We start from the raw sequence: 12877 nt of genomic DNA, 5'->3' as shown, positions 1-12877 counted from the left end.
TGTGTAGCTGGTGCAATGTTAAGTAGGCAGTCCACATCTTTAACATTTGAAACGTATTGAATAAATTATGCAAGGGCCTATGTTTAATTTAAAACTACATTTGCCATAAACATATACTTTGTTGGCTCTTTTAATTTTCCCTTAGGCTAAGTGCCAATATGACTTTGGTTATCCTCTCATCTATCAAATTATTATAATGTGACAAGAGGCGGCCATCTGGATAGGCCAAAGTACGTTTTTGGGCTGTAAACTGCTCCACTTTGGCCAAATTTGGGCCCAGCTCCCCTTGCAATCAGGTACAATTTGGAATTACAACACAAACCTGGCATGCAGTTGTATTAGATGATAAGATTTAAGTGGTTGTTGGGCCAAGTCATTTTGGCTAATAAATTCTGCAATCCTCTGCAGGATCAGAGATGTTGAAGCTGATGAACAGCAGCACGAGAGCCAGTATGCACCATCTCCCCCAACAGTGCTTTACTAAAACACTTGACAGCTGAAGGATCAACAATTATATTTCCTTGGAGATCAACTCCCTCTAGTACTCGCTGTAATGACGAGGAATTGTATTGACAGAAAACCAACTGAACCCCCCTCCCCCCGTCTGTCCTTTAAGGTCGGGGTGCTGTTGGTAGATGAAGACAAATCTGTGAGCCGCCTCAGCAGACCGGCTGCTGGCCAGAACGGCTGAGCCGGGGGTCAAAGAGGGAGTGGTGCTCGTGGTTATTTCGGGAGGCTGTATCAGCAAGCATCCCATCCTGTACAGAGTGCTTGAGAGTGACATGGCAAGTGTTGAATGCTGTATAGAGGATGAACACACACACACACACACTCCCCTTCTCACCCTCCCGAGTGCCCACCCCTCCGTCACAGCATTCCAGTGTAAGCGGATGAAAGCCAGCCACCCCCTGTCTCCTCATGGGTGGAGTGATTTGCCGTGAAGTGGAGCGGGGAGGCAGAAGCCTCACTCTCTCTCATTGATACTCACAGAGTGTGAGGAACTGAAGAAGGGGAGATCAACTTGTACACAGTCACACACACAGCAGGCTGTGAGCTGTGAGCGGGGATGGTAGCCGAGGAGATTGTGGTCTCCCTCTTGGGAGGTTCCCCGTGGGGCTTCAGACTGCAGGGAGGAGCAGAGCAACAAAAACCTCTACAGGTGGCTAAGGTACAGTGGAACCTATACATTTGTGTGTGTGTGTGTGTGTGTGTGTGTGTGTGTGTGTGTGTGTGTGTGTGTGTGTGTGCATACAGTATGTATCACAAAGACTTACTGCCAAGGTGGTAACATGAGTCGATGGGTTTAATAGAGACTGCAGCTGTTAATTGCGGTCTGAGGCCTTGATGGTGAGTCTTGTGGTTTGCTGTTTGTAATTCGCTTATTGGTATTTCTGGTATTTATAGGGGTATATATCCACTTAATACGAGTACTTTTTGAAAGGCATGCATTACCTTACTTTGGAGAGCATCACTGAATTGGAGAGGGAGGAGTTTGATGGGCAAAGTCTTATTGAAATGCTTATAATTAAGATATATTAATCAGGATGTCTTTTCACATTAAACTTCTCTATCAAAGTATTGTTACTCAGAAAAATGCTACTTTTACACTGTTACTTTCCCCCCCTCTACATCAGTGCCTCCATGATATACCACAGCTTTCCCATGCTCTTTTGGCCGCACTCAATTTAAATCCCCCCTGCTGTGATTGCGTTTGTGGGTCACAGAACAGTGTGAACACATGTCTCGGGGTTGATCTCGACTCGGGTTTCATCACTGCATCCTGATAGCGATTGTACGGTATTAGAGACTTGTAGGTTAGTCTACAGTGCATATGTGTCCATACATTCTATATTATTACTTTTATCTTAAGTGCACAACGACACACACACACACACATTGCGTGTCTGTGTAGTGGTCGACGATACATTTATTTCAGATTAGTCACCAGCACACATTTAGTGGACACAATAATCCAATTGAAAGCCCCAGGAATATTCTTCTTTTTTTCAGTTTGGTTTCTCCGAAAGCCTTTTGTGTCTGCGTTTATATTTGTTGACAGTCCAGAATGTTGTCTCTAATAAGAACATCTATTCTGGAGAGGTGGAATGCGAACTCGCTCACACTGACGTTTAGAGCTGGCCGGTCACTAATAAACTGTCATAACCTCTGATTTAAAAAGTGACAGCGGAGTGACACCAAAGGCCTCTCTTCATCCAGGGTTTTCAAGCAGATAAGGTCACCTTTGAATAGAGTTTGATCAGTGTGTGCTTCCGAATGTTGGTGTATGTGTGTGGCCTGTCGTTTGTGTGGTTGGGCATACCTCAGATAAGCCCGGTTGGGACTGGAGCACAAAGTAGAGGATCAGAATAGCTCATTTAAGAGGCGCTTGGAAGCTGAGCATGGAAAAAGGCCTTTTGTTCACACACACACTCTCGTACACATTCCTGTCTCGTAAAGTTCTAGTATCGTCTGTGGTTTTGCCTCCCATCACAGTCCCTGTCTTTCTTCATCTGTCTAGGAATGTGGTTGACCTGCGAGGTTTTATTTTGGGTATGCAGGGAACATATGGTGAATGACAGGCATCCCTCCTGGTCCAGACCGGTGATGCAGCTGTTCAAACCCTCTCTTTCACGATGTGTCTATATGTGTGTGTGTGTGTGTACATTTGTCTGGCTGGGAAAGTACGAGACAGCCTCGCCTTACGTGTGTTTGTGTGGAAGCCGCGTTGGGATCATCGGGTCAAGAGATACTGACAAAGGCAAATACTTGAGACTCCAAGTAGGTGCGGGAACACACTTTCCTCCCCTCAACATTGCTACAGTGATACGGTGTGTGTATTAGACTGTGTATACGTGAGGAGACAGAGTTGAGGGCCTTATCTTCTTCTTGTAGAGGAAACTGCAATCTGGCGGACGAGAATACTCGCCTTCCCATCTATCACCCAGCCCCCCCCCAACCAACCCCCCGCAGACATACTTCCTGAAGGATCCTATGACATCATCTCTTGGCGACCTCTAGAAACAGCTGCCTGACTTCACGAGTTATTCTGATACGGGGACAAAGATGGCTGGCAGTGGAGGAGAACTGCCTGTTGCTGAACACTGTTCATCAGTTTGTCAGAGATGCGTCAGGCCATTTCACCAAATAATGCTCTCACTAACTTAGGAAGTATGCTGAAAACAATCAGGATGACCGCTCACAATATGACCACTGAGATGGTTTAAAGCCCATGAAAAGTACATTAAAAATACAAACATTCAACTCTATTTGTCCCAAAGGAAATTGCTGTGCAGCAGGTGCAATTATTTACAAAGTGAGAAAAGATAAATATTCATGATTACATAAGGTTAAAGTTTTGAAAAAACTTACTTTATATTAATTAAGCGTTTTACACAAAAAAAGTGTTAATATGCTTCATCAGGACTGTGCAGGTGCAGTATGAGGAGGTTCAAGGCTCAGGGGTTGGAGCGGGTCTTGCTTTAGCCACAAGGATCCCCAGCTCCTCCTGTCCACATGCCAATATGTCCTTAAGTGTTTTACTCAGAATCCCAAGTTGCTCCCCGGACTAAAGTAAAATGCAGACATACATGTCTGTAACGATTCAAATATAGTTTGTTTATTAATTAAAATATTGCATCCTAATTGGTTGATGGAATTATCACCATTTTCCAGCGTAGCTCTTCCACCTTAAAACCAGTGAGAACATCACAGATTAAATCTGAAATATCTCTGTGAAACAGCTGTTCAAGAAACTGTTCAAACTTTGCGGGAAAATGGTGGTTTCATGCAGGAACAAGATGTTGGGGAAGATGTCGGGCAAGATGTCGGGGGATAAATACTACGACAATGAGTTACCAAAGTCATCAAATGTTCATATTAAACATCGGAGCATTACGTTCCAAACTGTTCCTGACGATGACAGACTTGTTGTCTGTCTAATAAATAATGGAACGTGAAGATCAGGTGGAAAACGTTTACTGTGCTCTTACCTCAGCCACAAGTATTAACATGTGTTATTAACTCTATCCCTCTCAGGTTCGCCGGCGCAGCAAAGCGTGCAAAGCTGGACTGAAGGAGCACGATGAGCTTGTTGCCATTGGGGACCAGATGTGTGCAGAGCTCAGTCATGCTCAGGCCATGAGCCTCATAGATATGGAGAGCGCTACCCTCCACCTGAGGGTGAAAAGGTCAGAGCACGCACAGCCTTTGTTACATGAAGACGTTTCAAACAAACAGATGCACATTTTGCATTTTTAACAACCTGTCATCTGTATGTTTCCAGAGCCCCTTCTGGACTCCTGCACTCCTCATCTTACTCCGTTTGCTCCGCATCGCCCCGCTCCTCCATGAGGGCCCCGTCTCCCCCCGCGGCTCCCTTGCCCTCCCACCGTGCCTCCATCCTCTCCCCTACCGGGATACCCAAGGGCATCACTTCCCCTCCAGACAGCGAGGCTTACTACGGAGAGACAGACAGTGACGCAGACACGCAGTCGATCACGCACCGTCGCCAACGGCGCACACCTCCTCACACGCGCTCACCTGCGCGCCACGGCAACCAAGAGGAGGAGGAGACCTCAGAGATGAGCGGGTAAGGGACGTTGTAGGAGCTATTCATTTGATGTTACTATTTAGTTATTTTATTCACAAGTAGTATTGTTTAATTATTCTAGATTCTTTATATATATATTTAGGTTAGATTTTTTGATATATTAAGATAGCCTTTTCTTTTGATAGTCATTTGTTTAGTATTTAGTATAATTATTTTGTTGTTTAAGTACACTTAGTTTTTTGGTTTGTTCGTTTGTTTATGAATTGGTTAACACTGTGGGCACCTGAAGTTATATATAGGAGTAGGCAGGTACAGGACCAGCATGCACCAGCGTGGGCCTATGTTTTTTTACCACAGCTGGAGAGGCAGCGACAGGAGTTTCTTTGTTCTTTTGTTTTGTTTTGCTAAATAAATCATGAGAAAAATGTAATCCTGTATGGACAATGCATTCTTTTGCCTGCGTAGACCACAAACCCACGGTGCGTCAGTGGCCCCTTTGATTTATGTTTTTTAGATTTTTCGGACAAATGGCCACTACAGACGTATACCTCCTGTTCTCAAAGTAGTCTGTCATAGAAGGCTTCTTGAATCAGTCTTTCCAAAAAGCTGCAACATCATACTGGGGGTTCCTATCCACCACTGCCGTGTCTAATCTTTGTTGTGTTCCGTCTTTCCTCTTAGGTATGAGAGCGCCACAGATGCAGGGGTTTCCATGCAGGGGCAATGGGAAGGTCAGTCTCTGCCTGGCGTCCCTCGCAGAGAAATCTACCAGAGTCTCCAGACCGAGTGGACCACTCCAGCACACACCCCACACACTCTGACCCCTTACACGCTCGCACCGACCCCTGATCAGGGGTCGATGGAGATGGAGGGCGAAGGGGACAGTGGCTTCCAGGAGGCCGGGAGCTGCAGCGTGCTGACCTGCCCGCCGCTCGTGTCCCCTGAACGGGCCAAAGAGGCTCTGCTGTCGGCCTCTGGTAAACAACTGGTGCCCATGGTGGGACCACAGCAGACCCCGGTCAGCGACGACCTCTCCACCACTTACAAGGACAAAGCACGGCAAGCAAGTGAGTGTTTATCCTCACACCAAACATTTCACCGTAAAAGCAAAAGAGGGAGAGTGTTGTTAATACATGTTATTATTATATACATATATATCTATGTATACAAACATATGCTAGCCTGCATGCACAAATAAGTACATGCATGCAATCTAAAAGAGTCAGGTCGTTCCAGAGACGAGGTGGCATAACAGTTTCATGCATCAATAATCATCACCACCTGATTACTGAGAGCACGGCCGTCTTCTTACAGTATGTCATTACAATCTTGGAATAATTTAAAGGATGATGGTAAAGGCCTTTCCAACATGTTTACTCTGTTTAGTTAGGCTGAAGAAAACACAAACACACAGAAAGAAACACCAGAAAGGTCATGACAAGAAGTTCAGACGTCCTGTTTGAGGATGATACACCAGCTGTCGACCAAAAACAGGAACCATGCTGGTTTCTCATGGTGATGCACCTATTTCAGTCTTGACGCAGTGTTTTTTTCCGTTAAATTTAAACACCAAAGATTCCCTCGGTGTCTCCGAAGGCGTCAGCCGTGCAGTCTTGAATCTTATCAATAGCTAGATCACCCTCTAGTGGTTATTTTCCACAACTGGAGCATCCAGTTACATTTACAGGCTGGTGGTGATGGGGTATATACCAGATACCGGCAGAGGTATTCCACCTCCCCCCTTCCTCCCCTCTTCTGTCCCCTGAAACAGCAGTCCATCTTTTCTGTCACTATTCGGAGCGTTTCTCTCACTCGCTGTATTTATAGGTGTTGACGCTTCTGATCGACAGTCTGGACGCGACGCTGACTTACAAGCCACACAGCTAAATATGTGTTGTATAAGTGTGTGTGTGTGTGTGTGTGTTTCTTGCCACATTTGTGCACAGTAGACTAGATACTGTATCAGTAAAATGTCTTCTAGTCCTGACGCGATTAGTCGATTAATTGGTCAAGAGAATCTTATCAAGAGAAATGCCAAACATCCGCCGGCTCCAGCTTCTCTAGTGTGAGGATGTACTGCTTTTCTCTATTATTGTAAATTATATATTTTTGGGTTTTGACTAACTGAAGTCCCCTTTATGTGTGGAACGTCATGATTCTGGCATTTTATGAGCTAAAAAAATTACTGAAACTATGTGGACACAAGTTTGACTTCAATACTATAGAATGAATGATGACTGAGGTGTTCAGGGACCTGCCCTTTCTCACGTTACTCACAAACACACGCACACACACACACACACACACACACACACACACACACACACACACACACACACACACACACACACACACACACATTTGCTTTGGATGTGGGAGGGCTAGCTCTGCTGCATTGGAACTGTGTGTCTCTGTGTGCAGTGGTTGTTAGGGCTGAAGTGTTAACAGCAGAGAGCAGCACATCAGTAAAGCGTTATGACCAAACGTTGCTCTATAAACTATAATTGGCTTTATGAACTCATACACACACACACACACACATACGCACACACACTGAATGACACTGCCGTCTAAATACTCTCTGGTGAGGGGTCTTCCGTCCTTGTCTCTCTCTCTCTCTCTCTCTCTCTCTCTCTCTCTCTCTCTCTCTCTCTCTCTCTCTCTCTCTCTCTCTCTCTCTCTCTGTGTGTGAGACAGAGACTGGACAGGTGTTTGATGCCTGTCAGACAGACAGGAATAGGGTTGACATCATGCTTTGGTTTGGGTTGCTGGCCACAGACAAAGGTCTTTACATGGGCCGTGTCCTGAGAGAAGAGCTGGAAGACAGAGGCTAAACGGTGCCCCACTATAGGACCAGAACTGTACTCTCTGTTAGGTGTGTGTGTGTGTGTGTGTGTGTGTGGGAGGGTCTGAGGGAGTTTAAGTACACACACTCACACTCACACTTGTGAGATGAGGGACCTCACATCTTCTTCAGGTTCAGATGTCAGTGGACATACAGTCCCACACACCGTGTACGCAGGTAAGACACATTACAACCCCTTTATTTGCATATCGGTTTCAAATGAAGTGTTTTTATTCTTTTTTTTTTGCTTAATTTCTATTCTATGTCAGCACCTTAGAAAGTTGACCATTAATGTGAATATTATTTGTGATTGTTTTACTGTAATGGACCTGACTGATGTTCTTTATTTAGATGTGAGGCTAAAAGCTAATAGCCGATGTGTTTATACTGTAGTGCTTTATCAACTTGATGAAGCTTTGTTGTTTATTGTGGGTTGAATACATAATGAAAAACAATTAATGATACAAAAGTAAAAAAAAATACTTGATATTGGCCGTTGCTTTCTGGGGCTGACAACAACGGTCGGTCGGTTGGGGAGACTAAAATATTCCAACGACTATTGGATGGAGAGGGATATAATTGAATGACTTTGGTGACCCCCTAGTGTTGTACTATAGTGTTTTCTGTTGAATTGTACTGATAATATTAGGCCACTAGATTGTAATAACCAGACTACGGACGGAAATTAGCTCTGTAGTTTACTCTGGCACATTTACATTGAGGAGGAAACTGAAATGTTGATTAATGTGAACTGTCCCTGGTAAATAAAATAAATACAATAAAAAAATATATTTTGGAAGGATGATCATAGAATCTGGTATGGACATTCATGTTCCCCTCAGGATGAATTGTTAATCTTAATCTTTCCTCTAAAGCCATCATTGGATCAAACCAAATAGCTGTAAAAAACTAATGGCATTCTCACCAGCCTCCAGGGCCGCCCACCTCTTAACGACGAGTCATTTTGGTCTTAGTTGACCAAGATTTCTTTCGTCTTTTTTTATGCTTTTTTTAATGCTGAAAGATTAACTTTCAAAAAGCATCTCTGGGAAACACAAGATTGAATGTGGTGCTTTTGAATGATTCTTTGAGGAGAAACTCTGTTGATTAGAATCAACTCATGAATTAGTCGACAACATTGAGGACTGTTAGTCCATTTCTTGAGTTGAGGGCAGCCCTTACAGCTTCACATGCTGTTTGTGTTCAGTGCTAATTAGCAAATGCCAATATACTGAACAAAGTTGTGTTAGCATTTAGCTCCCTGTACCACTCTGCATAATAAGTCTAACAGAGCACCTAGCATTGCTGTAGACTGTTCTCCTTAATACCTTGTTATGTCTCTGTTAAGTCTTTGCAGAAATATCTAAACATCGCAACTTTGCAACTGATATATCACGTTTGATTTTGGGATCGTGTGTGTGTGTGTTTGTTATGTCTCTGTTAGCTTGACTGTATGAACGTGATGTAGAATATGGAGGCTGCATCAGACTATAGTTATGTAGTGAGGACATTCATGTGAGGTGAGCCAAGATATTAAAAAGACTGAAATAGACCTTCGACTAACAGAGATACACACATGCGCATGCTGGCGTGCACACACACACACACACACACACACACACACACACACACACACACAAACAAGCATTTGTGGTGGAGAGACACTGTGATCTGAACTTCCCGTGGAGTGTGACTCAACTCTGGAGAGCAGCAGGAATTCTTTGTTCTAAATCCACAACATTCTCCTGTCTGTCACTGAACTCCTCACAGCAGCTCCTCGCTGTGATAATACTGTACAAATCAGCCACTGCTCGCAGTCAGTGAGGGCTACCACACTGTTGTTTCCGTTATTTGTCGCCTGGGCCTCGTTATGTAATGATAACAAATCCCATTACCTTTGTTTCCTCTCACCTTCAGCACATTTATTTTGGTCTCTCTCTCTCTCTCTTCCTGTCTTGCAGAGTTGCAGCGTGGGGAGAGTGTGGTGGAGAAACAGGTGAAAGAAGCTCGTACTAAATGCCGCTCTATCGCCTCTTTGCTGACTGATGCTCCCAACCCCAACTCGAAGGGGGTGCTTATGTTCAAGAAACGCCGGCAGAGGGCCAAGAAGTACACACTGACCTGCTTCGGCAAAGCAGAGGGAGATAGGGGAGGCGAGACAGAAGGAGACACAGGAGGGGAGACGGAAGAGGAAGGAGGAAGCTCCGTCCCGAGTGGCTCAGAAGTTGATGAAGAGGGATTCTCAGCATCGTTTGACTCTACGTGGGACACCGGTTATCTAGACCTGCTGGACAGGAAGAGCTCTGCCTGCCCATCAAGCACACCAGCTACTCCAACAACGCCAACAACCAATCACAGCTCAGGGCTGAACATCTCAGCCTATCAGACACCAGGACTGTTGACTTCTGTCAATCAAAGCCCGGGGTTGGAGGTCTCAGAGCCGGAGAGCAGCATCGGGAAGCAGTCTATCAGTAACCACCCTGCACACATGTCTCCTCCAGCTGTGGCTCTGACCAATGGGGGGTCGGTGGCTATAAGTCGGGCTAGTGTTGTTCTGAACCCGCCCTCTCAGATGCCCCTTTCAAGTCAAAATGGGCAACATGGCAACCCTCATCCTAGTCCTAGCCCAACCACAGACTCAGACCTGAATCCAAGTGTTCTGAACCGCACTGCACGCCCCTTCACCCCAGGCCCTTCCTCTCGCGCATCTGTAACCTCTGTGATGTTCCGCCCCCCCCAACCCAAACCCACAGCCGTGGCCATGACGACCAAACCAGTAGCGGCCGTCTCCATGGTGACTATCCAACCTACTTTTAATCCATCAGGGCCGGATGCGAGGAGATCTGTGTCTAGCACCTCGCTGTACATCGCTCCCAGAAATAACAACGGCAACTCTCCCCCCTCGGCTCTCTCGCCTCCCTCTTTCTCCCAACCCGCCACAAATCCACCCACATATTCCCCTCAGGCCGCAATGTATGCTTCCCCCTCCGTCCCGTTCTCTCCTCCTGCAACTCAAGGTACCTTGTCCTGTCCATCACCTGCTCAACCCTTCTCCCCTCCAGCTCCACAGGCCTTTTCCTCTCCTCCTGCTCCGTATCCACCTCCCTCCACCTACGTTGCTGCTTCTCCCATCTCCCCCCCTCATCTCCCTGCTCTGACTCAGGTCTCCTTCCAAGCCCAGTCCACCCCTCCTCCTCCTCTTCCTCCTCCCACCCAACCATCTCCATCTCCATCAGTCCACCCCTACACCAACATGACAGGTGAAGTGACTCCTGGCCCCCATGCTGCCATGGCAAATGCATCACCACCCCAGGATTCACTGGCAACTCGAGAGGATCGCATCGCGGTCCCTGCCGCTCGCACCGGCATTCTGCGCGATGCCCGACGTCGTGGCAACAATAAGCCAATGTTCTGCTCAGTCCAGAACAAAGATGTTTCTCCAAACCCGGACTTGCTGTCGATGGTCCAGAACATGGATGACCACTTTGGGGGTGTCTCCAGGGGCCCCCCGGTGACTCCAGTTGCTGAAACTGGAGTTGCACCAAGTGGGGAGACCGGACATGAGTCAGGGCCCGAGGAGGACTGGCTGAGGCTGGGGGCAGAGGCCTGTAACTTCATGCAGGCCCAGCGGAGACCCAGGCCACCTCCTGTAGCTCCCAAACCCCAAACCCCTCAGGTGCCACAGCTGGCGGGGAAGGGAGGGGAGCTGTTTGCCCGCCGGCAGAGCAGGATGGAGCGGTACATTGTGGAGCGATCTCCTTCTGTCGCTGCAGTGCCTTACTCTCCCGCCCAGACGAGGGAGTCATCACCTACTCCTTCTCTCCCTTCCACCTGGAAGTACTCATCCAACATCCGTGCTCCTCCTCCCATCAACTACAACCCCCTTCTCTCTCCCTCCTGCCCTCTGAAGGCCCAGAAGAAGTCTGCGGTGACAAAGTCTGGGCCAGCTGGATCTAAAAAGCAGAAAGCGGCCCTCAAGGCTGTGGACATTATGAGCCACCAGCCCTACCAGCTCAACTCTTCTTTGTTCAGCTATGGGGGCGGGGTTCCCATGAACACCTCCACCTATCAGCAGCAGAAAGGAATGACAAGTGGGCCTCAGAAGACGGCGCGAGTATATGAGGTGAAGCGCTTCTCCACGCCCCCACCGACATCCACGGGGCCGGCGCTCAAAGTCATTGTACCTCGATCAGCTACGACACTCGGAGAACCACTGTGGCGCTCTGATGTCACTTCTCCTCCGCCCACAGTTGGCCACGCCCACCACCAACCCTATCAGCCTCAACCCCAACCCTTCCAATCTCAGTGGGAAACCTCCCCTCTGTCTCCCCCACCTCCTCCTGCCCCTACCGCTCCTCTCCCTCAGCTTCCCACCTTCTCCGCTGCTCCTACTTCACATCCACTCCAATCCCCGACTTTCTCCCACCTTCAGCCCTCCAACACTGCGCAGGCCAACAGGCAGTTTAAGAGTGCCCCAGATCTGAGTCCCCTGGGTCGGCCGGCATCCAGCAGCACTCTACCCAACAGGGTCCCCAGGCCCAGGTTCAGCACTTCCAACCTGGGTCTGCAGCCTTGTGTCTGGCGCCCTGGATCCACAGCGCACTGAACAGACTCTGGTGTGGACATAATAAACCATGGCTCTATGGGAACGTAGAGCAACATTTTTTAAATAGGTCCATGTGTTTTTAGTATCGTAACATTGTTATTCAGGGCTGCAGCTTGGGGTTTCTACCGGCCACGTTTCATCACAAGATCTGCTTTGATCGGTCACCCATGTAGCACATTTTATCACTTACATTTAATCTTGTTGACTCGTTTATCCAACGCATTTGGCTGTAGTTAGAGGAAACACTGTGTTTTGCAAAGGAAAAAAAAAAATTAGAGATCAACAGCAGATTGAAAGGACAGAAAGAGATGTTGGAGAAAACTGAAATAAAGTTCTGTAAATATTATATTGAATGATGAAGAATTAAGTTCAAACATAAAAAAAGAAGAACAGAGGATGTGAAAAAACAAGACTGTTGTAAGAGAGATGTGGTCGAGGATAGGAAAAAGATGAAAAGGAAAGCACAGATGAAGTGACATAATAGAAACAATGTCTGATGAGTGTAAAAGGTGCAGATTAGACTCAAAACTTCACAATCTGTTAACATCCTACAGCACCTGTTGCATCCAGCAATATCATATAAAGTTGATTTACTAACACATTTGAAGTAGCTACTACTACTGTGATTTCCCTTGTTAAATTTATTCTACTGATTTGCGTTTGATGAGTGCCTTTTTTTCAGTTGCACTCTGCAGCGAGTGTGTGCTTTGTTTTCTGTAGATTTTGAAAGGGCGAAGAGCACAGCTGCCAGGAAGAAGGGAAGCCTTTTACAGTAGCGTTGATTTGTGATCTGTTGATATGAAACAAGAGATGTATAACATGTCTGTTTCGCTGTTTTCCAGAGACATGCGGCTGAATAAAAATAGACATGACTCAC

The 12877-nt window shown here is 46.7% G+C and overlaps 1 protein-coding gene across 1 annotated transcript; it reads left to right on the top strand.

Moving 5' to 3' along the window:
* The first annotated feature begins 932 nt into the window (after window positions 1-932).
* Window positions 933-12877, top strand: synpo2lb (synaptopodin 2-like b). Its single transcript, XM_079183299.1, has 5 exons — window positions 933-1168; window positions 4036-4187; window positions 4283-4588; window positions 5231-5616; window positions 9356-12877. Exons 1-5 carry the CDS (start codon window positions 1067-1069, stop codon window positions 11998-12000), a joined length of 3591 nt encoding a protein of 1196 aa, XP_079039425.1. The 5' UTR covers window positions 933-1066; the 3' UTR covers window positions 12001-12877.

Source organism: Pholis gunnellus, assembly GCF_910591455.1.
Source record: "Pholis gunnellus genome assembly, chromosome: 21".
NCBI lineage: Eukaryota > Metazoa > Chordata > Actinopteri > Perciformes > Pholidae > Pholis > Pholis gunnellus.
Note: the sequence above shows the minus strand (reverse complement) of the source record. Positions and strands in the feature narration are given on the sequence as shown.